At 42.0% G+C, this 23,722-nt stretch overlaps 3 protein-coding genes across 3 annotated transcripts; 2 read left to right on the top strand and 1 right to left on the bottom strand.

The window, feature by feature from the left end:
• Nucleotides 1-4,953: 4,953 nt before the first annotated feature.
• Nucleotides 4,954-12,835, bottom strand: LOC117759271 (coiled-coil domain-containing protein 81-like). The gene is made up of 17 exons (XM_034581329.1): nucleotides 12,609-12,835; nucleotides 12,402-12,463; nucleotides 12,100-12,253; nucleotides 11,696-11,880; nucleotides 11,513-11,587; nucleotides 11,255-11,426; nucleotides 10,918-11,035; nucleotides 10,055-10,151; nucleotides 9,804-9,950; nucleotides 8,823-8,918; nucleotides 8,233-8,402; nucleotides 8,067-8,145; nucleotides 6,906-7,016; nucleotides 6,444-6,553; nucleotides 6,205-6,330; nucleotides 5,171-5,425; nucleotides 4,954-5,085 (listed from the first exon to the last, which is right to left on the bottom strand). Exons 1-16 carry the CDS (start codon nucleotides 12,682-12,684, stop codon nucleotides 5,287-5,289), a joined length of 1,917 nt encoding a protein of 638 aa, XP_034437220.1. The 5' UTR covers nucleotides 12,685-12,835; the 3' UTR covers nucleotides 4,954-5,085; nucleotides 5,171-5,286.
• Nucleotides 12,836-13,909: 1,074 nt separating this feature from the next.
• LOC117759273 (interleukin-1 receptor accessory protein-like) lies at nucleotides 13,910-17,595 on the top strand. The gene is given in 10 exon segments (XM_034581331.1): nucleotides 13,910-14,014; nucleotides 15,135-15,378; nucleotides 15,579-15,744; nucleotides 15,834-15,978; nucleotides 16,060-16,122; nucleotides 16,213-16,339; nucleotides 16,407-16,549; nucleotides 16,663-16,806; nucleotides 16,931-17,083; nucleotides 17,173-17,595. Coding segments are annotated over 10 exon segments (1,578 nt in total). The 5' UTR covers nucleotides 13,910-13,965; the 3' UTR covers nucleotides 17,517-17,595.
• Nucleotides 17,596-18,123: 528 nt separating this feature from the next.
• Nucleotides 18,124-23,529, top strand: LOC117759272 (interleukin-18 receptor accessory protein-like). The gene is made up of 13 exons (XM_034581330.1): nucleotides 18,124-18,179; nucleotides 18,277-18,379; nucleotides 18,468-18,681; nucleotides 19,451-19,610; nucleotides 19,696-19,867; nucleotides 20,518-20,589; nucleotides 20,974-21,103; nucleotides 21,247-21,401; nucleotides 21,582-21,719; nucleotides 22,280-22,390; nucleotides 22,475-22,618; nucleotides 22,949-23,064; nucleotides 23,160-23,529. The coding sequence occupies exons 2-13, from the start codon at nucleotides 18,292-18,294 to the stop codon at nucleotides 23,385-23,387; spliced, it is 1,728 nt and encodes a 575-aa protein (XP_034437221.1). The 5' UTR covers nucleotides 18,124-18,179; nucleotides 18,277-18,291; the 3' UTR covers nucleotides 23,388-23,529.
• The last annotated feature ends 193 nt before the right edge of the window (nucleotides 23,530-23,722 follow it).

The raw sequence follows: 23,722 nt of genomic DNA on the forward strand, positions 1-23,722 counted from the left end.
TGCTGCCCGTCATAGTACAATTAATTTCTCTGTTATACTTTTTCAATGTACTTTTTATTTGAAGGAGACAAGAAATAGGATTAGAGAGCAGGGGAATGACAAACAGTAAAAGGTCCAACTGGCCAAGAATCAAACCAGGGACCTGCTGCTCAAGGCGCCTGCGTCCATGTGTTATGCCTCCTAACGATGCAGCTATCGGGTCACACCCAGTGTTGAGGTTATTCACGTGTGAACCTTTAGGATGTATGTTACCTTATGATCGGAAGAGGAACAGGAAAGATGGAGGCTCCACCAGAGCCTGTATATTTATGTCAGGAAATAACAAGTTTTCAACTTGCAGAGAGTGTAACATGAGTTTCCCTGTGGGTGAGTGTACTGATCGTGCTGGATGGAGAGATGAAGGCTGTGTGTGTGTGTGTGTGTGTGTGTGTGTGTGTGTGTGTGTGTGTGTGTGTGTGTGTGTGTGTGTGTGTGTGTGTGCGTGTGTGTGTGTGTGTGTGTGCGTGTGCGCGTGCATGCGTGCGTGCGAGCGTGCACTCACATGTTCGTATGGAAGACACAATGTTCAGGGGCCGTGGGAGCGGGCGTGGTCGTTTCTGGCTCGCACAGGAAACAGCTTTTATTTCTCAGATGTGCTGATGACAAATCCAGGCAATAACAGGTCTTGCTTTTGATAATAAATACTGTATGTGCACCCCCCCCCCACCATCAATTATTTACTTAAAAGATTGATTTCAAACCTTATTTTACAGCTTCTCTTTCAGTTTTTCATCTGATGGTTTCATCAAACAGCTGCAATCCCACAGAACCAGCAGCTGGTGATAAGAGCTGACCACGGTGTTGAGGTGATGTAAACATGATCACATGATCTCCGCGGCAGAATTAATGTGTCACTTCCTGCCTCTTCCTCGCTGCACCTGGCTGCTCCATCCATTAATGACGATAATTCTTGCATTTGTATGATAGTTTTCCCCTCTGAACGATGTACGATCAATAAGGCATGATGCACGATAATTCTATCATTTTGTGACACTCAGTATTATCAGTTTTAATCAAATATGGATCACGTCCGTGTTTGCACATCTCTTCTCACGTGACGTATTCAGCCAATCCTGCTTGTGATGATGAACGAGACCGGCACGTTGTGACTCACAGCACACTCTGGTAAGATACTTCAACATGTTTGTGTTATGGGGACTGTCCTCTGGTCACTGTGGGCAGGACGGGAACATCTGGATCTGAACTGAGACTCTGACACTAAGACTGTAAAACTGCAAACAACAATCTTCCTGCCAATAAGACTCCGGACAATCATTAGATCTACAAGCCTGGGAATCTGGAAACACGCAAACACAAAAACACAGAGAAGAATGGCTGAAGAACGAGGCGGAGGGTGTTCACTGTATTTCACAAGTTCCTTTCATTTCTTATTTCTTTCTCCAGAGGAAATATTCCCACATTTGAACCAAATATCTGAGGACAATTCAGAGCTGTTGCAGAACAAAATCCCTGCAGCCTCACATAACCTCCTGCACACCAGTCATCAAGTGCATGACAAACAGCAAGAAATATTTGGTCAGTGGCCTCCTGCGGTCTCCTGCTCAAAGGGAAGCATAGATGCCCCAAGAGGCAGTGCCCTCCACCCTGCTAATAACTCCACAATACACTCCCAACAGTGAGTTCACATTACACAACCGACATTGCAGTTGAGTCACCGAACTTCCATCTCATTGCATCAATTCAACTTTCCAAGAAACCCCTGGAGAGCAAGTAATCCACTCCAGAAATAGGATTAGCAACTAAACGCTGAAGAAAAATATTTAAGAAATAAAAATTACCATCAAACTATGTAAAACAAATAACTGACATTTCTGGTCCAGGACTCACGTGCTCCCACTTCAGACGTGATCTGGGTGTGGAGTTTGCCTTTTCGCACATGATGAACGCAGCAGGAGATTCTCCGTTCAGACGCATTCATAACAACAGGAAACTCTAGTGGTGTGAGCTGTGGCGTCGGGGTAGAACATGCAGGAGGACATGATGTATGAATTCTGCTGAGAAAATCAACACCGACGTCGATCACTTTCACCAAAAGCTCCCGAATCTTGTTTTTCCCAGTTGACCTCTTCATCTGTCTCTTCTATGTGTTTGATGCCTCTTTTCCATAATTTTATTTTTACAGTTTTGCGTCCGTCAACATGCAATCCACACGCCCACTTGCTCATGATGAATCCTCAGGGCGAAATCCTGCTGTATTCTCACGTGGGTTCATTCTCTTTGTGGTTTCTACCAGAGGGATGGAAGGAAAAACTCTCCATAATCTCACAGCCCCTCTAGATAAATTCTTGAGATTTTAAATAGTCGAGTTGCATGTCCAAATACAGTTAGTGCAACTTTCCTATGCTAAAAAGGCAGGCTCAAAAAGAGCTTGGCAGTTCACTGACTTGGAATAAGGAGATTTGTGCCACAATCACTCCCACTCCTCACCCCCAACATCTGTTCTCATGCGTAACATTGGTGAGTGGGTACGATCTCCTGTGAGAAGTGTGTAGCTGACTAGATAGTCGCAGCCTCAATTGTCAGAATCAGGTCCAGCTAATTCAAACGTAATGCTGAAAAAGTAAAAAAAACACTTAGACTTCATTAAAAACCAGCGTTTATCTCTATTATTCAGCGAGGAAAATTCAAATATGTTTGGTGTATGTGTGACAGCAACAGTTCTTCTGGTTCAGGAAGTCGAGGATCATGGGAAATATCCACCGTTCAGTTGTGTTTCAGATCAGTGAGTGGGACGACACACGTGTTCTCACTCGTCCACTCGAGTATCACTGAGGTCAGCGTGGACTTGTTAAATCTCAAGAACACACCACAGGACTTTGCAGGAGATGGGTGGATCTGGTTCATACACACACAAACACTGGAGGCAGAGGAGAGACTAATGAGTTTCATTTGTTTTTGACAGTGGAAACAATTTTGGAGGAAATTTCCCCTACACTTGTTTTCGAAACTTCAGTTTGGCTCTGATATGACTGTTGTATGTGTTTCCCCTATGCACCAGGTATTTTTATACTTATAATAAAACCAGTGCTGGTGCAACACAGCGATATTAAAGACCTCTGAAATGGAACGAGCCCCAACAAGTGGACGATCTCTAGTTTGTAGATGTTTCAGGGTGGATCCTGATTTGGGTCATGTTTCTCTTCGCTCGGAGTATGAGGGAGACATGTTTCTGTGCCACCACACGGCGCATACTCAACAACACACGTCTTTGTCTATACATACGATCTGTCAGTTTGTAAATTACTCAACCAGAACGTGTGGAGAAGTTTATTGTGCATCTGTTTCAGTACAAAGACCTTCAGATGCCTCCATGGGCTCATTAAGGGAGTTCTGGCTTCACACAGAACTGGGCCGACTGCCAGAAGAATATTGCAACACAACATTTATCATCTATAGAAACTCCCCATCACATGAAACCCTCCACCCACATTAAAGCCACGTTCCCGCTTTCATCCTTATCTTGTTTTGTTTTCCTCACTTTTCTTTTCGTTTTGCTCCAATTTGTTTCCAGCTCGTCATGATTTATGGAGAATGATTTAGAATGATTCTGTTGTTTTTCTCCTCCTCACAGGGCTCAGACACTTGGGGCCCCTCTCGCTTTTCATCGCACTGTAAGTAATGCACTTCACTGTTTGTACTGTGGAATATAGGGACGACTTCAGGGTCAGACAGGGGACAGATACCTTGGCTTGTGTTAAGATCATGTACAGCTGAAGCTTTTCTGTAAAAAAAAAAAATCATATTATATGTTGATATCATGCATCTTTTAAGTTTTTTACAACCTGAACTTGACAACATGTTCCAGCTTGTTTTATGTCTGTATAGACTCTACTCAATTCATATTCTATCTGCATCACAACCACTGCACTTAATCCTCTCATACCTTGTTTCCAATTCTACACATTATTGCTGTGTCTCAAATGTAATACTTTGGTGAGTATCCCCTCATGTAATACACAGTGGAAACCAGAGTGGGGAACATGTACGGCCCCCAAGAGAATTCACAAAAACATGACATGACAGCAATTCAATTTATTCTGTGATAAATGTAACATAACGTGGACTAAGGTGTTATTCAGACTGAGTTTGGCTGTAAGGTCACAGTCAAGGTGAAGGAAAGACATGAGTCATCACTGAAAATGCAGAATTTTTTCATGATTCATTTTTTTTGCTGAAGTGAAAGACCAGTCCGAGTGGATAATGTGTGGGGACACGGTCACAGCGATGAAAGAGGACAACCTCAAAGCATGAAGCTGAAGTGCACGAGTTGTAAAACACACAAATGTGCTTGGATAACGTTCATGCTCCCCCGCGGACATTTGTGCACAACAAGCAGCTTGCAAGTTTTGTGATGAGTCAGCAAATGGCTAAGAAGATGAAACCTCATTCAAACGGAGGATTCGTCAAAGAGCTCCGTTGCTGCTGCGAAGCTGCTAAAATCAGACAAAGTTGTGTGACTGATATTGAAAGGTTTTGACTTGTCAATGTGAAACTAAGACTGTAAATAGAGATGGCCAACGGCTCTCCACTTCCTCCCACCATCTGGAAATGCTGCCAAAATATCCGCGTATACTAATACTGGCATCTTCTGCATCTGGAGCCAGAGTCTGTGCAGCAGTGATTTGGGGGGGGGGGGGTGGTGGTCCTGCTGCTAAACATGCTCGACCAATGTTGACTCAGTTTCAGCATCAAATAACTGATTCAAACCAAACTCATCAGAAGAATAAACACTTGAACAAGCATCAGTGTGTTAACAACTACCTAAAGTAACAGAAACCATCTTTGAGGAAGAAATACATTTAACGTGTACTTTGGTTTGGTCCGTGTCTCATCTGCAGACATGGAGGAGATGGGATTTATGACCTATAATGCAGCCAGCCACCAGGGGGCGAGTGAGACAGTTTGGCTTCCATCTTTCTCCGTCCATCTTTATATACAGTGAATGGTGTGAACACATGGATGCATTAAAGTGTGAGTATGATTATCGGAAAATGAACAACAGTCTCATATTAACACACTGTAACTCTGAACCAAACTAAATAACTGAGTAGAGATTTGTTTCTTAACTATTTTCATGATTAAAAATGCCAAAAAAACCACCAACACAAACTTCAAAGTTGAATTTCTGAAAAAGCACAAGAATAAATCTCACATTAAACAGTAACAAGTGTTGAGGTCTTGTTCAGGCTGTGAGGTTCAGATGTTCAAGCGCTGCAGCAAACATCATCAAATCATGTACTGTGAGCCAGAGAGGTAATACGAGTCCTTCCAGATGTTAGTCTCTCCCAAGTTAGTGGTCCTCCTCTTACACTGGCAGCAGCGCTGGTACTGTGCAAGCTTATCTACCAGCAGCTGACCAGCAGACCTGAGCACAGGGATTGGGGACAGAGAGAATAAATGAATGAAAACAATGAATGAATGATGTAGCATCGTCTCAGGTTGAACACAGACAGAAGAGTGTTGAAGCTCAGTTTGTGAGATACCGGGAAATGGGAGATAATTTACTACATCACAAAATTTAGAGACGTTTAATCAAACCACTTTTTTTGAGAAAAGAGGGAAATTAGGAACAGGAAGTGTTCAGTTGTCCCAAGGATGCAGCAACTTAAAGTAATGGTTGATGATCTTTATATTGAATGTCTGAATGTGACTTGAAAATCTTAAGAACCATTCATCTTATCAGCTTCACACTTGGCCCGTGTGTTGTTAATGGCCAGAGGAAGTGCAGAGTCAAATTCAGTGCGATTTGGAAAAGCGATATGTTCAATATCAATAAACTTTATATAAACAGGCGACCAGCGCTCTGTAGCAGCGGCGATTGAGATTCATCAACAACGTACGTTAACGATAACAACGACTGATTCTCTACTTGAGGGTTCGGAGTCGAGCTTCACAGAACTTTGAATAAACAGGTGAACTGATCTTTGTGCAGCAGCAGTGGTGCAGCTTCAGGATTATGTGGATTCTGATCCTGCAGCCGATCTGTACTCACGTGGCTCAATCACATTTACAGATTCAGAAGCTGCAACAAGCATTATTACCGCAGGTCAAGCAAACAGGCACGTTTGGAATGGGCTGCACTCGTCAATGTAACTGAGCCGATGAACAGCGATGAAAGTTCAAAGTGAGGCTACATCTACAAACCTGAGGAAGCGCTTCTCCTCTTCCTCTCGTCGGTGTTTGAGTTTCACGCTGCGACTCCACTCGTCCTCTAACGACTTGCTGAGGTGCTGCTTCTTCTCAAAGCGATTAATGCGGTCCAGTATTAGCCTGGAGGGAAAACATACCAGAAAGAGACAAACTCCCACCGTGTTCACAGCTTCTTTTTCTCCTCCACATCCTCACTGTGAACTAGTTCATTCATTGCCTCCTTCCAAACTCACTCCGTTTTGCTGCTTTTGAGCATTTCTCTTTCTTTCTCCAGCTGTGCCTGGCGGCTGTGCAGTTCTTCCTTTTTCCTCTGAGTGGCTGCACTGAAATTTACCTGAAAGAGCTGCAAGTAGATGTAGATTAACATCAGTTTCACCATGTATGAGACCAATTTTTGTATTTTTCCAATTATTTATTTCTTCATTTATTCTTTTATACATTTATTTATTCATTTATGTACTTGTAATATTTTTATTTGCTGCTGTAACACAACAAATTTCTCCATAGTGATTATCTTGTCTCGTCTTAGCTTATTAAATAATCATCTACACCTCGATCAGCTGCAACATGGAAACAGTTGGTTTCATGTTAATGCATCAATGAAATAAGTCCCGTAAAATGGTGTATAACAATATAACGCTCTAAAAGGGCAGATTCTATATCACTTTGACTTTTGACACTTAGACAGTGGTGACCTTCTGCGCCCTCTCTCGGCTCTCTGTGTTCCTGGCTGCCGTCTCACAGCGGTCGAACCCGGAGTTGTCAGTCTGGCACTCTGGAGGCTCTGTGGGCTTCTTATCCTCCACCTACGAGGAAGAACACACTCATTTCAGTTCTCTTTCAGATGTCGCTTGGTGAGAGGGCCTTTCTCATCCGAAAGTCGAAATAAGCAAAATAACAATTTAGTTCCTCACGGCCTCTGTTTATATTCCAGAAGTTCTCCCTGAAATGAATACACAAGTTGTCATCGCTGTTTGTCTGTTTGTTAGCAGGATTACGCAAAAAAACTCAACCAGTCTTATTGGAATTTTATCGCTGGAAGGGGGGGGGAGTTTTAACCTATTCACTTTAGGAGCAGATTTGTTTAAGGAGGCTGATGGAGGAATTTTCTTTTCACCTTCTTCATCATTGTGAGATAGGGCGTTAGCTCTGGCGGGAGTTCACACTCTCAGTGTGTTTATGGTTGTTGAATTTGTTTCTTTTACAACTCTTTGTTGGCAGGACATTTTTATTGAATAGTGAGTTTAATGGCACAATGTGACTCTCATTCCTTTTGGTGCAATAAAAGAAGAATCCACATCCTGTGTATCATGATTTTAAAGCAGTGGTTCGTGTTAAAGGTTAAAAAAGTGGAACAAAGCACATAAGACACAAAGTAACACTATGGCAGATTTACAGTACACTGTGGCTTATGAAATAAAAACTTAAACTGCAGTTATGCCCTTGATGGGCAGGATGGGCGGCCGCTTCTCTGCCTTCCTTTGACCTATGACCTTCCTCATCCTGATCAGCACAAAAGCATATTTGGAAATCCTCGATCTGATGTTGATGCTATATCTTTTCTGGCATACGATAAATCAAAAAGGACTCAATGAATAAACATGATGTATAACTTGGTGATCCTTGCTTGACGACATCCTTTGCAAAATGTTGAGCCTGAAAAATCAGCTTTTAAAGGTGGAGCGATTCTTTTTCACTTTTTCTTTCCTTTTATATTTTCTTGTGAATCTAAAAGGTTTGCAAAGTCTAAGGAAAGGGATGTGTTTTCTGAGCGTTGGAGCTTGTAAACCTTTCCAGGTAATAACCCATGAACCTGAATATGGGTATTTCATGTCACCTTTAAAGTATTTCCTTGCCTGAGTGTCCAGAGCTCTCTTGTAATGCTTCGTCTTCTCGTGTTTCTGCTGGAGCTGCTGAGCCTTCTGCAAAGCTATCCTGAAACAGAAACCCCATAAGAGACGTGCGTTATCACATCAGATGATCATTTGAAATGCCTGTGCGGTGCCATTATTACAGACTCACTCCTGCACCAGCTGGACCTGGTCTAGATGCTCCAGTAAAAGTCGGCTCTGCTGGTCCTGAGCCTCGCGCTCCTGCCGGCTCTCGACCTGGCTCTGGAGATCTTTCATGTAACGGTGCTGCTGAATCCGTTTGACGGGAGTGAGCAGCCGACCCGGGAAGATGAATGAAGTCTAAGCAGCCAGAGAAGACATTGACTGTTGACATTGACTTGATATTGAGATCCCACCAATATACAAGAGTCCTTCACTTACATGTCAATAACCAAATATCCATTAAAGTCTATTTTAAGGGGATATAAGCCTGAATTTGAGTCTTGGAGAAGACTCTTGCTGAATGTAGCTAGTGTGTAAAAAAAAAAGTGAAATGTTGAGTCCATGTCCCGTCCACTAACATGGGGGGTGATGGAGATGCTTTGGCTTCACTTTTGGGGAGCTGTCATGTCGTCCTTCTTTAATTACAGTCCGTGGTTAAATCTGACAGATGGTGGGTGTGAGTATTTAGCAGAAACAAATCTTTACATAGATATTTATTAAACCCCTTGACATTATAACTTAAAGTCTGAAGCGTTGATCCATCAGCTCCATACTCACAGGGTACAGAGGACACGTCTTCTCTTTCTTCTCTGACATGTGCAGGTTAAATGTAGCGACCTGCTTTGCATGCTCACGATGCTCACACAGCTTTTCCTGCCAGATGAACACAGAAAAACAAATCCCTCATATCATCACAATGACCCAAAAAAATAAGGCGACGGACAGTTTGGAAAGTTCTAACCAGGATAAAAAAAAATTGCTTTCTTAGAGGGTTTTGGCTCTTATGACTTCTTGGGACATGCGAAGAGTTTTGCAGGCTGGTTTATTGGACCACGAAGTAATACTGGCAAAAACAACATTAAAGCAGTTTTGAATTTTAATTCCCCTGGGGTCCCACACTTCTCTGGAAAAAGGGATGATGCCTTGGTCTCAGCTCACCGACCCCGAGCAGAGCGGAACCACCCTTAACTCCTCAAATGTTGAGAGAGTTTTTACTGTGACCTCTGTCTTTTTTTTTTTCTTTCTTGTGAAACATTTCACTGCTTTTACTTTATCTTGCTTAACCATGTTTCTACACCCTCAGTCTATGTGTTTTCTGATCTCATGTTTTCTTTGAATAGAAACCAAAAGAAATATCCCCAAAACACCTGTGAATCAAACCGTGCAGTCGATGATGTGAAACAGGTATTTAAATATAATAGAAAATAAATGTTTATATATGTATTAAGATAGTTTTCACATATTTAAGAGAAAATGTCACAGGACTATAGCTCTTGTCCACTTAATCTGCACAGTCATAGTTTTTGGCGACACCAGCAGCTCAGGGGATATCAGCCTGTGGATCGACTGCAATATTTCAATAACTGTTGAATGGGCTGCAGAAAAAATTTGGTTCAGACATTCACTCTCCCCAGAGGATGAATCCTAATGACTTTGGTGATGCCCGTGGTAGAGCTATCATCATCAGGTTGACATTTGACCTCATGTTGTGTTTGTGTATATTGCTGTGTGACCTACGACCCCTGCTGTCACACAAACCTGCTCTTCCTCCATGCGCTGCTTGTCCCTCTGTTGTTCTTTCAGCAGCAGGAGTTTGTCCCGAGCTTTCTCCTCCGCCTGTTGCTGCTTCCTCAGGTACACTGGGACATTTCTCTGGGCCCGCTGCATGCACAGGTAGCACAGCTCCTGTAGGGACGAGGCCGGGGGATCAGCAATGTAAAGGATTCAGAATATGAAGTCTGTGGATCATGTTCTTCTCAGGCTTTTTCAATACAGACAAGTGGAGTCACCTGTCCAGCTCGAGTGTGGCCAGAGCAGCTAACTCTCACACAAGGCTCCTCCAGTTTGGTGGGGGCGCCCTCTGGTGGGGAGATGAAGGTGACAGGCCTGGGAGTGGAAATAAATACTTGACTTGTGTATAATGTGCATGGAAGTGGGTGACTACCTGATTTCTGTGAAATTGTTGCGAGATTATTACACAGATGTTGTGCGACATGTCTACACAAACATTTTGTTTGACACATTATTTGTCAGATTCTTCCTGAAGCGTAATCCACGCTGTTTCAGTTGCGTTTTTGAGCAAGGAAGAGAATGTTAATAGAAGCCAAATAAATCAACATCTTACACACGTTTATTTAACGTTTGATTAATATAGATATAACAATTCTTTTAATTCTCAAACTTTTCACACAGTCTTTTGACGTGTATTTGAGGTTATAACAGACTCAATGACAGCAACTTATGGGTAATGATGATGACACCTAACAAGAGGATCTTATTGGATTCACAAAGGGATAGAAGATATTAGCTGGATGTCCCTTCACTCTCTGTCTCATTCTCAATTTAAGATTTGGGGGAGTGAGACATTTTTCTTAACAACAATTTTCTAGGATCACGTGTGTGTGTGTGTGTCTGTGTGTGTGTGTCGACAGTGCCGGGAGGCGATGACATGAGGGGAATCTGTCCCACAGGTAGTTGTGCATCATTGATGGAGCTGTGAGCCGCCTCAGGGCAGTAACAATATGAGACCACCACTGAGCTCTCAGCTCTCACCGACTCGTCTACCTGCAAACAACAACTCAGTCCACTGAAAACTGAGCCTCAGAGTGTGTGTGTCTCTGTGTGTGTGCTTGTGGCTTTGTGTGTGAAGTACTTGTCCGTGGTGGCCTCCGTTGGGGGTTTTGGATTCACTTCTTCAAAAAGATTGAGAGCTTTCATCTTGGCAGGTTGCAGTGTCTGATGGGGTTTAGAGTCTCTCTGTTGGGGGACGCCTGTGAAGACACACAACACTGAGTAGATTCACCAAACAATTAATCTGCTACACATGATAAATAAGAATTAACATAATTTTCCCCATATCGTGTTTATTTCAGCTTCTAAACCTAAACGGCCTAAAGTTTTCTTTGCCGCATGTGGACGAGAGACGTGTGAGGATTAGGATTTGACTCATTAAACTCGAACTGTCGGCCTCGTGCAAAGGGCTCGTTCACCTCCTGCATTCCTCTGGTCTGGAGCTGGTGACATGCACCATCCATCTGTGTCTGTCTCTTTGTGGTGTGGCTGAGGGGAGCAGACGGTTGGCAGGGTGATGGGGTTGACCGTCTGTGGCCTCTGCAGCCTGGACACGCCACCAGACAGTAAAGAGACACTGCTGCCAGGTCTCTGGAGAGGCAAAAGTACCAATTACTTATATGAGCACATATGCTATTATTGTGCTGTTACTTGCAAACACACTTGTTGATACTCACTTTGTTAAAGGCTAACAGCATCCTACCAGTTCCATCCATGGCATTAATAAAATATCTGTTGAACTTCATCCGGACCTTTGAAGAACATCAGCTGATATTAGATTTAATATCAAACAAGCCATCATAGCTGACAACGTGAATCACAGAATAAGAAACATAGTACAGGAAGCGGAGCGGAGCCACCTTGTTGTTTGTAAAGGACAGAACTCCAATCCCCTGGAACGTGACAAACACGTTTCGTTCAGAGGCCAAAGCTCTGAAGAGGAACAGAAGAGTTTCTCTCACGCAGCCCTCCACTACGTCTCGACTGAAGGGAGTCTCCTGTGACACGGCTGCAAAGTTTAGCTGCACCACTGGCAGGTGTGTCGCTGCGAGGGACACACAAATCCTCATTGTTCTTTTGTCAATGTGTCAAACACCGTTGTGAAACAAAATCCTTTCCGATCACCAAGACTCAAATCCAAATATTTACCAGAGGTAAAGAATTACCATTAGCAACGACCTGTATTCACATAATATAGGCTATCAGCCGTAGTAGTAATGCATTTTAAAAATATTATAATGTAGGCTGTTAAAAATGTGTTCACCTGCAGCCAATGGCCTGGTCTGCTTTAAACCCAGAGACTGGAGCAGTTTCCCTGCCAGGAGGAAGATGGGTCGTTGGATCACGGAGGACCTGTTCCCAAGATCCAGCCTCTGCTGAGAGAAGGTGAACGTCCCCAATCCGGCCAGCTGGACCCCCTGATACAAGAAATCAATCAGTCCACTGTTATTAGGCCATTGAATGGGCAGTCTCTGCACTGTTTCATATATATATGGGCTAATAGACAGATAGACAGACAGACAGACAGACAGACAGACAGACAGACAGACAGGCAGACAGACTAACCTTCTGTAATGTCATCTGTCGTTCAATGTAAGCAGATACATCAGCCCAAATACTGTCAATATCTGAAAACAGAACACATACATTTTCATTGTCAAATTTGATAACACTGTGCAAGTTGCATTGTTTGTATTTACAACCAGAAGCTGAATGGACACTTTACCAGACTGTCAGCAAACAAACAAAAAAGACAACAAGCTTTGATCCCACCATTTTCTGAGAGCAGGGAGAGTGTCGGTAAATCCTGCCTGTCCGCCTGGGACACCAGCCGCAGGACGTCAGTCATCTCCTCACAGCGTGAAGTGGAGTTTGCACAAATCCCGTCCTCTCTCCGCTCCACAGCCACTGACACAAATCAATACAAGTACATGAGAGCCACGGTCGGCATAGTAACAAACCCCTGCAGGGCACGCACGAGCCAAGTTTCCAACGTTGTGTTGCGTCGTAATGAGTGACACCACTGCTGCTTGTAGCTGTCACCAAGGAGACGTGGTAGAGAAGCCAGTAAGCCTGTGGTAGAGAAGCCAGTAAAGCTCAGTAAACTTTCTGACTGTCTGTCTAAATAATATTTATCACAGACAGCAAGCCAGGATGATAACTGTTCAAAAAATTATCAAAGTCACAATTGATATGTCATATCAGTGTTTTTAGTATATGTCACTATGTGGCTTCATTTCTTTATAATAGTGTTTTGCTCATAAAATGTGACTGAAGGTGACAATTAGCTTATTCTGTGTTTTACTACCACATACTGGAAAAGAATCAATACATATGCAGCTTCGTAAAATGTCTCATTTAAAAACAGAGAAAATACTGCACTGCTGTATTTGTAAAATAAGTAAAGTTTGCTCAGTCTAGCACATATGCTGGAAATAGTCCAAACTGTTGTCAAGGAAAGTTTATCAACAGTTAACATACTCAACCCCCCTCCTCAATAGTTTTCTAAAAATAAAAATGACATGAATAAAAGAGAAAATAGAATATATATATATACTCTCTTTATTTTTTACACACACACAATATCATCCTTGTTATATATTTATACATTGACATATTAATCTTTCAAGTGTTGTGAGATTTGAATTCTATGTAGATGGAGGCTTTAAAATGGACCCACTGGGTTTTCTGCCTCTCCCTGCAATTCAATTCAGTTTCATTTGATTAGCATCAATTCATAACATCCATTATCCCAATGCACTTTACATAGAGAGGGGAGGGAGGAGAGAGAGAGGGACCAGGATATAATGAAAATATGTAGAGTAATATTTATAGATGTAGTTATTGATGATAGCACCACCAGGTCATAATAATAATAGTAATAATAATAATAATAATAATAGTGATAACAATAATGAATATTGCACTGTATAATAGAAAGATGTGCAAAGAAATAAATTACTACTAATTTCCTTGTAATAGGAGCCTATCACTCTTGGGTGGGGGATTTCACGGTGTGTTCATGCAGCGACCTCATGCTCGTCCTTTCTCTTTTATCATCATCAGGGAAATGCGCCAGTGTCATTCAGCAGAGCTGCACTTGGAGGCTGAAGACGGTGAAAACAAAGAGATGGTTTCCTTTCTGCTCGCTCTCCTTTTCCTGCCCACATCGACACCCGGTAAGACATGAGCCTGGTTTTACATAATGTATCCAATCAACTATAAATTGCTTGCTCTCACTGTGTTATGGTTGATGGAGGGAGCAGCATTTACTCACATCAATGTTATATTGTAGAAGGTAAAGGATTTGCAAAGTACTGAAAATACAAGTACAAGTAAAAACTTATAAATAACTCATCATGATTTGTTTTAAATGTATAATTTTACTGAATCTGCAAAGAAACAAGTGCATGAAGATATTAAAAAGGGAAGTAAAAGTTATAATACTTCCTCCGAATTGTTTTGTGGAACAAGCATAAAATGGATATGACTACAGAAGCCTCAAAACGGTTTTAACCACCTAGTTACATTACATCAGTGCTTATCACTGAATAAATTACATTGAACCGACACGTCATTATACACAGCAACACTTTAAAATTGCCGCGTCTCTTCACATATCTTTCCTTAAATGCTCTGACATTTTTTGCACCATGAAACTAGGCTGTGGTCACAAACCACCATGTTCTCACAGTCACAGCTTTTCATTGAAAACAAGGAACCCATAAATAACCACAGTGGTGTCAAGCTCATGGAACATTTGCACTTCCACTGAAACACTAGCCCAGTAGTTTTAAGGTGCTTAAGGTCTGTATATGTCTCCATGGACTCACTCCAGTTTACTTCAGCAATTATTATTATTGTTATATTGGAAACAAATTATAGAAAATCATTACTAGTGATACTTTGTGATTTTTTATTATTTGTATATTTTGTGTATTTATTTATTAGTATTTTCATTTTTCAATCATGACGTTTTCCCCCTATTTTTAAAGCATCGACTAACTAATTAAAACCTAAAGAAAATAAATACTTATACACATATCAGTGTGATAATAACTACTTAAAACGAGAGAAATCATGTTTGAGAAAATTGTATTCAACATGTACTGTGACTTTTTAGTTTGGTCTATGGTCCCGTCCACTTGCATGGAGGAGACAAGGTTTATGACCAATACTCACTGGCTTCACTGGTGTGGGCCATCCAATACAATAATATATTTGACTCAGTTCTAGCTGTCAATAATCCAGCTCATTAACACAGTGAAATGAAGTTAACCTTTTGCTGCTCTCTCGCAGTTGCACAACAAATGGGACATGAGGCGATACGGGTCCAGGCAGGTGAGATGGTGGCGCTGCACTGCCCCTGTGACGTTAATCCTACTGGTGATGCCGAACCCATCTGGACCAGTTCTACCGAGCGGGAGATGGATCTGACCGACGTGTCCTCGGCGGAGGAGACCGGTGTGCTGGTTCAAGGGATGAGTCTCGTTATTCTCCGTGCATCTGGAAATCATCAGGGGAACTACTCGTGCTCTCTGGGGTAAGTTTTCATTCGTAGGTTGATGAATGGTCGGATGAATCTGGATTTCTGCAGAGGCGTCGCAGAGTGTTAGCCAACAGCGTGAATCCATGGACCCGACCAGCTTTGTTGGTTTGGTGTTGTGGTTCAGTTTTTGCGGTTTCCTGTTCTGATAGCTTCTTTTTATTTCTTATTTCTTTTTTTCTTTTATGACATGAAAGGAATTCCAGCTGCCAGTGCCGGTTCACGGTGACAGTGAACACAGCACAGTCCAGAGGTAACGATTCCTCAAAGACCTGTCACTCACAACAGTCCTGCGAATTGACATGCCCTCCTGTAAACATCCGAATAGTAAATATAACCAGCAACGGCATCACATGGCACAAGGTAACCACTGATTTGTGACTGAATACATTTTTTTTTAATTTCTCATTGAGTTCAGGCTTAGAGATTAAACTTTATTTTCCATCTTGTAGGAGGGACGGTTGTTGCCAAATAAGGGTTACTTCCTGAGTGTGGAAGAGAACCACGGTGGTGTTTACATCTGTACCAGATCTTTCCTGTACACTAGCCAGGTGTATAATATGACCTTTACATTTGTACTTCATGTCAAACCAAAAGGTAAGACAAGCACTTTATCTACACGTTTATCCCCATTAAAGTTCATGTGTTCTAAAATAGAGCTTTCTCTGTTTTGCCCAGTAGTGACAAAAACTGCAGTGATCATTTCACCGCAACATGAGGAAGTATTTTATGTGGATTTGGGTGAGCCTCAAACTTGTAGCGCTGATACACAGACAAACGTTTTTTCTTTTCAAATCACTACTTTTAAATCTTGCAAACTGTCTTTTCCAGGTTCAACAAAGGTGATAGATTGTGAAGCTCTGGCCTGCTCAGTCTTTGATTCGTTGTTCTGGTTGGGTGACAAATCTCTCACAACTACCAAAGAGTAAACACTGCACATGCACGTAGCAACAACTCTGCAGATGTCAAACACAGTCACATTAACACTCTTTCATAATCCTCATCCACTTTGTTGTTTTTTCCAGGGAACCTTATGGTGAACAAATAAAGATTACGGCATCTCTGGTCTTCAAAAAAGTGTCAGAAGAGGATCTTTCAAAAAACTATACCTGTAGACTGCAATCTACTTGCCAGAACCCACACTCCGTCAACATTACTCTCAGAACAGGAAAGCCTCGTTGTTAATGATGAATCCACGTTTTTTTCTGGGGTCAAAAATGTGGGTTTAGAAATGTGACGATTTAAATTAACTATATGACTCTCTCCATTATGAATCGACAGCTCGCCGTTCCTACACGCCCCTGATACTCAGCACTGTGGGCATTGTGGTCGTGCTGACTGTGACACTATTTATCTACGTGAAGTTGAAAATTGAAATCACTCTTTTCTTAAGAGACACTCTTGGCTGCCATAGAAGCGCCTCAGGTAGGAGTCACATTTTTTTAATGTTAAAGTGATATAAGTTTGTGCTTTTGTTCGGGGGGGGGGGGGGGGGGGGGGTGCAGACAATTGAACTGCAGTGACAGAGCTGTTGTTGTTCTTTGATTAGATGGAAAAAGCTACGATGCTTTTTTGATGTGTTATGAGAGCGACGGAGGCGCAGGACTAAACGCTCAGGACAGAAAACGGCTGGAGAGTGTTTTGGAAGGGAGCTTTGGTTACAGCCTCTGTCTTTATGATCGCGACGTCTTACCAGGGGAAGGTACGTATTAATATTGACCTCACATTTCTTCATATCAACCCAGAAATATGAATGGAGTCGTGCATAATCTGAACCCTGGTTGTTTGCAGCTGCAGCAGAGGCCGTGTTTGACTGCATAGAGGAGAGCCGGACGGTGGTTCTGGTTCCCACCTCTCCAGATCCTGGTCTTGGGTCCAGCCTGCTGAGTGCCATCCATGCTGCTCTTGTGGAGCGGCAGACTCACTTGATTTTCATCACAACTGAGACAACGGAAGTGTCGACACCAGGTTCCCTATCTGAGGCCCTGCAACCTCTCAGTGAGGCTGGAGACTGCGTCACCTGGAAAGGCCAAAGCTCCATGTCGTCCTCCTCCTCCTTCTGGAAACAGCTACGCTATTATCTACCGGCCTCACGGCAAGCTTCTAAAATAAACCGTCTACCACTGACAATCTAGGATGTTGCCTCATGGCGAAATGTTTAACCAAGTTAGAATCCACATCCTATGTCATATCTATCTTTACTACCATCGTGTATTCTGTATCCACAATAAAGAAATTAAATCTAACTTTTCATGGTGAAGTTAGAATCCACATCCTATGTCATATCTATCTTTACTACCATCGTGTATTCTGTATCCACAATAAAGAAATTAAATCTAACTTTTCATGGTGAAGAAAACCCTGTCCTTGGTCTTTGCTGCATTTACAAATGAATTTATATATGATTAAGGAGTGTTGTTGAGTTGTACAAATACTAATAAATAATAGATAAAGGAGTAGGTGGGGGGCATGTACAGGAAACAGGAAATTTATTTTGTCGTTAAAACTGTTCAACTTTGCTGCCTGCACTTGATTCTATGAAAAATCAGGCCCTGTAAATCTGCGTAACACGGAGCAGCAACATATGTGTTCTGTTGTTCTTACATAACGAAGAATAAGTAATTCTAAGAAGTGCAGTTCATAGGATGTGGCTAACACTAACAACGATTTCTGGGGAAATCTTTAAACAACCCCACAGGAAATTGTATATGTGACTTGTGATAAGACGTCACCTTTAACAGCTGCTGCCAAATAGACGGTGCAACTGGGGGAAAACAAAAACAAGAACTCTTTATCCGGTAAGTAAATATCAGAAAAACTCGATGTATAAATGTAAAATGTTAAATGTATAAAGAAAACTCGTTTTTATCAGCGTCATGACTGACATTTTGACAGATTCAGAGACACAGGATGCAAACTGGACACATTCTGTTTTCATTCATCTTTCCCATTGTCCTGGATGGATGCTGTGTGGGAAGTCCTGAAAAGAAACAAACAGGTAATTCATTTACTCTATTATTAATACTAACGGTGTTTCCTTGGTTTAGAATATACAGTTAAAATCTGAAAATATGTCTGTGTTGCAGCTGCAGGACTCACAGGTCTGCAGCAGGATGCTACACATCAGCACTACAGAGCCGTGGAGGGGGAGAGCTTCATGCTGCCGTGTATCAAATCTGTGAGCGGACACATTAACGTGGTGTGGTCCAGGACTGGAGGACGTGAAGGTCCATCCTATGACTGTGGGAAAGTGTTTCCAGCTGAGGCAGAACATTCTGGAAACTACAGCTGCCTCACAGGGTAAACAACCACGTTTCTCATCGTTATCATAACCTTTGTTGTATTTAATATTTCTGATCAATCTCAAAAGCTGCTTTGACTAATGCAGCAAAGATCTGCCTGTTAAAAACAAGGTGTGTAATCACAGAGTAACTCATCTTTTGGGAGATTGCAACACAATATGGAATATTCACTCAGATGTTTTAATATATGAGTTTCACATTTTTATAAGTCATCCTTAAAACAACACTCACTTGCCTAAATCACACCAAGATTCAACACTGCTCTTCCTTAGGCCCTGAACAAAACACATGACAAGTGTGAAGCCAATCACATAAACAGATCTTGAGATAAATGAGCCACAGACGGAGATTTCTGGATTCATTGAATTGACCCTATATCTCAGTACAAACAGTCAGTGCTAATTAAGATGGTGAGTGAGCTGCTTAGCATCAGCATGTTGCTGGGACATAGCATTTAGCTGAAAGCTTTGCTGTTCCTCGCTGCAGCCAAACAAAGCTGCTAGATTTCAGAATCACAAATTAGCATCAAGGGGTTTTAGCATCTGTCCAACCTACGACACAATCTAAACTTAGACTTGGTTAGTATATAGGTCAAATAACTGGTGGCTGGCAACAGCAGAGGCCATAACCCTCTGCTCCAAATATTCATTCATTAACCAGACTAATAGTAATCAATAAATAATAATTCATTTGTAAGTCCTAATATATTATTAATATCATTTCATCACATTTATTCAAATTCTTAGTAACAGGTCCCTGCTGTCCAGGGGCAGCGAGTTGTTCTTGCACCTACAGGTGGTGGAGGAAACCAGTGTGGGATGTTTCCAGCAGGAGGAGAGCAGCGTGGAGCTGCTCAACAGTGCTGGTGGGGAGATCCCCTGCCCTGGACGCAACTGCAGCCACGACACAGACGTCAGATGGTTCAAGGTGAAGTGCATGTATGAGTAGGATTTTCTGTTTCACAATGGAAACAACCAACAGCTAACACTCAGACACACGTTCTCTCTTGCAGAGAAACATCTCCGTGTCTGAGCTGAGTCGAGCCACCTGTGAAGAGAACGAGCTGCTTCGTCTCTGTGAAGTCAGAGGCAAATACGATGCAGGTGTATATTTCTGTGACAGACCAATAATGGAGCAGGGAGTCACATGGACGCTCCGGAGGGCTGTTGAAGTCAAAGTTGTGCGTAAGTGCTATGTGTGTGAATCATAGAATGTATATGAAGATGGACGACATGACACCGCCCCCTGGTGGCTGTTCAATCCATGTTGGCGGATGGGACATGGACCAAACAAAAACAAAAGTACACCCCAAATAAAATGTTCTCATTAATGGTTTCATTTTAGTTATAGTTCTTATAACACTATATCCAAGAATGCTTTTTTCCGATAAGTTTTGTTTTAACTATTGTTATTTGATGAAATAAAATGTGCAAGATGGCAGTGTTCGATATTTCAGCTCCATCTCTGGATAGTGAGCATATTTAGACGTGGGCCACGGTACCGAGTAGCTCTGGTATAAATGTGATGATCCACTTTGAGGTGCTATAACATAGAAATTGGCAGGCTTGGTGAGGGAACACCACAAACCATATATGTTTGTGTACCATGACACTATGTGTAGTTGTGTATTACTGCATATTTATCTAATAAATTCACAGCACAGCATGTATTTAAAGATGGAGGACTCATCACCACTTCCTGGCCTACATGGCAGAATTGTTTTGGCCTAGAATTTGCAGAGCACTTGTTTGCCAAATCTGGGCCACATGTTTTTACTGGTGTTTTTTTCCAGTAAACACATTGGCTGATGATGTGACTTTATTTCTCAAACCAGCACACAGGACAATAAGTGACCGTCCCAGGATTGTGTATCCTGCTGACAACATGACAGAGGAAGTGGAACTTGGTGAGTGCACTGAAATGTGATTAAAGCTTAGCGCTATCAGAATTAATAACTAATATATGGTATCGAACTGTTATAGAGCCATATTGAGCGGTTGTCAAATCAAAAGTCTATTACCATTATAACCAGCCTATAAAACTTATTTTATGTTACTGTTGTGTATTTAATATTTTTCAAACTGATTTGGCTTTGTCTGTCTAATGATGATTTATTGTAATTTCTGAGTTTTAATGTATAAAATGTTTATATATGAATATCTGAAACACTGACAAAGACACAATGCTCTTTTTCTCTGAATGACTGACTTCCACGAAGCTTTATGAAATCAATTATATATCTCTTCTTTAGACATTAAAGTTTAGTTACCATGTTTTTTACTCGTGCTAGGTTGGCCTCGTACTCTGACCTGCACGGTGCTTTTTCCTTATGAGAGTAAGACTACAGGGGAGGTGCGTTGGTACATGAATTATGGCGGCAACAAGGAGAATATGACTCTACTGGACATGAAGAGGCCACAGTGAGTCACATTCAATCTCAGTGTTAGATTTTGCCATCAAGTAACTGTGTTTTGTTGGGATGTGCATGATGATGATTCAACTTGACTCGCGTGATCAGTTTTGATTAGGAGACGAAGCAGCTGAAATGCTTTCCCTCATTCAGACAGAGGTCCGACATACTTGAAGAATACAGGATCCTACAGGAGGGCGTCATAAACGAAGTGACTCCACAACACTTGGACCACACATATACCTGCATTGCCAGTAACGCTGTCGGAAAACGCAATGTCACTATCAGGCTCAAGAGGAAACGTCAAGGTAATATCAGTTCTTTGTTTTATTAAAGGTTCAGTGTAGATTTAGGTCGATTGGCAGAAATTGTGATAATATGTCAATTTTGTGTCCACAGCTTGTTTCTTTCCACTGCGCCCATGTCCATGTATTGCCCCTGTCAAGACATGATACGATCTAATGAGTATATTTTGGACTTGGTTGTAGTGAAATGGCCGTCACTGGTTGGGTTCCCCGTCGCTTCTTTGCTGCTGGTAGTTGTGGTGGGAGTGAGTTTGCACATGAAGTGGCTGGAGCTACAGATTATCTACAGATCCCACTTCCAACACGGGAAACATGACAGAGGTTAGAAATCACATACACACACACACACACACACACTTGTCTCTCACAACACACTTGTTGTGTAATTCTATGTTTGTCTTTATGGAAGGCAATGTACGTACACATTTCAGTAGAGATTCTGACAATAAAGTCTAATCTAATCTAATCCTTAACCATCAAAACGAAATGCAAAACCCTGACCATAACCCTAAAACCAATTCTTAAACCTCAAACAGTCTTCGCGGAGTTTTTGAGGACTGGTCAAAATGTCCTAACTATGATGGTATTGAATCAAGAATGCCCCTCATAACTATAGAAAGACATGCGCACACTTCAGAAGACTTTCTCTGACCTTAACCATAGTTACTTCTTTCCTAACCTGAATCTGCTGTTAGGCAGGTCAAAGGTCATCTTGGCAGTTACACAAGCAAAGATAGTATAATAGTATAGTGATAATGTTCCATTACACAACCATATCTCTATCTAAACTTATGACTCGTTCAAAGTGTCCACATTTACACTTTTCATGTTTAGGTTTCATAACTGAATCGTCTTTTACGTCCACCGACCCTCTGTTTCAGATGAGAAAAGGTTTGATGTGTTTCTGTCATACGTGTGGAGCACCACATCAGCAGAGCTGGAGAGAGGTTGGACCCGTTCCTCCCCATCAGGACCTGTCACTGATGAGGAGGGTAGGCCAAGACGTTCAGTGTATATGTATCTGGATTTCATTTTACATGTACCTAAAGAAAGTAAGCACTCGTTTCTATTGGCAGCATGTCCATCCAGCCTGGACCCACTGAACACCGAGGAGGGTGAAGCCACACAGAGACCACTGGAAGTGCTACTGCGCCAAGTGTTAGAGGAAGAGTGGGGGTATCGCCTCTGTGTGGAAGAGAGAGACATTCTTCCAGGAGGAGGTCAGAGGATCAGCATGTGTGTCAGTACTTGTAGTTCGATCTAATCTGAGCTGTAGACCTAATGGAGTCAGGACATTTTGGTAAAGTGAGTCAATTTAAGCTGGTGATGTCAAAAATGTATCCTTCGTCCGAGTGTCGGGGGAATCCGTTCAGAGTTGAGATGTGACTTGTGGTTAGATTAAGGTTAGGTACAAGTTGGTCCTGGACTGGTTAACGTTAGGAATACGGTTTTGGTTAAGCTGTCCACAATAAATGTCCTAGTAAGGACGGCTGTGTTGTGTGTGTGTGATGACTGCAAAGATTCCTGATCATTTCCATTTTGTATTGCAGCCTATACAAATGATGTGGCTCTTGCAATACAGAGAAGCCACATGCTTATCTGTCTCCTGTCAGCTGACTACCTCTGCGACAGCAATGGAGTGTTTGTGCTGGAGTCAGGAGTTCAGGTAGGCCTACGTTTCAGGGCAACTAATGCTGCGTTCACTGCAATTCTGACTTTTCATAATCATTTTCTGAATTGCTACTTGGTCCATATCTTTAGGCTTTGCTGCAAAATTCTTCCCTCAAACTCCTGCTGATACAGACCTGTAGAAACTCTGCATCCGTCATCCAGGACCCCCCGCTTCCTCCACTGGTCCAAAGGGCACTGAAGGTGCTACCGAGTCTGAACTGGACATCAGATGAACCTGCCGGAGGAACCAGCAGATTCTGGATGTCTTTGAGGAAGGCCATGCCCGATCACAGAGTGACACTGGTTTCACTTGTGTAGGACCAATGATTAGATTGTTTCACCAGTAACATTTATCATTCCAAACAGATGTTATGTCCATGAACATTATGTACTGAACTCAAACTGTGGCATCATTAACTAACAAATATGTAAAGAAAATCGCCATTAAATCAAAACGAGTAAACCTACCTTTGTACCAAAAATACTAATTGAACTGTTTCCCTGTTTCCTATGAATACACCATATAAAAGATTTATACTACTTAGTGAACAAAATGTAAAAAAGAAAAAGAAACATTTAAAGAATTAGCTTATATTTGTCTATAACAGTTTAGGGATAACAAACTTATGTTGTGAGGTCTACCTCATCGTGTA

This window comes from Hippoglossus hippoglossus, chromosome 3 (assembly GCF_009819705.1).
Source record: "Hippoglossus hippoglossus isolate fHipHip1 chromosome 3, fHipHip1.pri, whole genome shotgun sequence".
In the NCBI taxonomy this organism is placed as follows: Eukaryota; Metazoa; Chordata; class Actinopteri; order Pleuronectiformes; family Pleuronectidae; genus Hippoglossus; species Hippoglossus hippoglossus.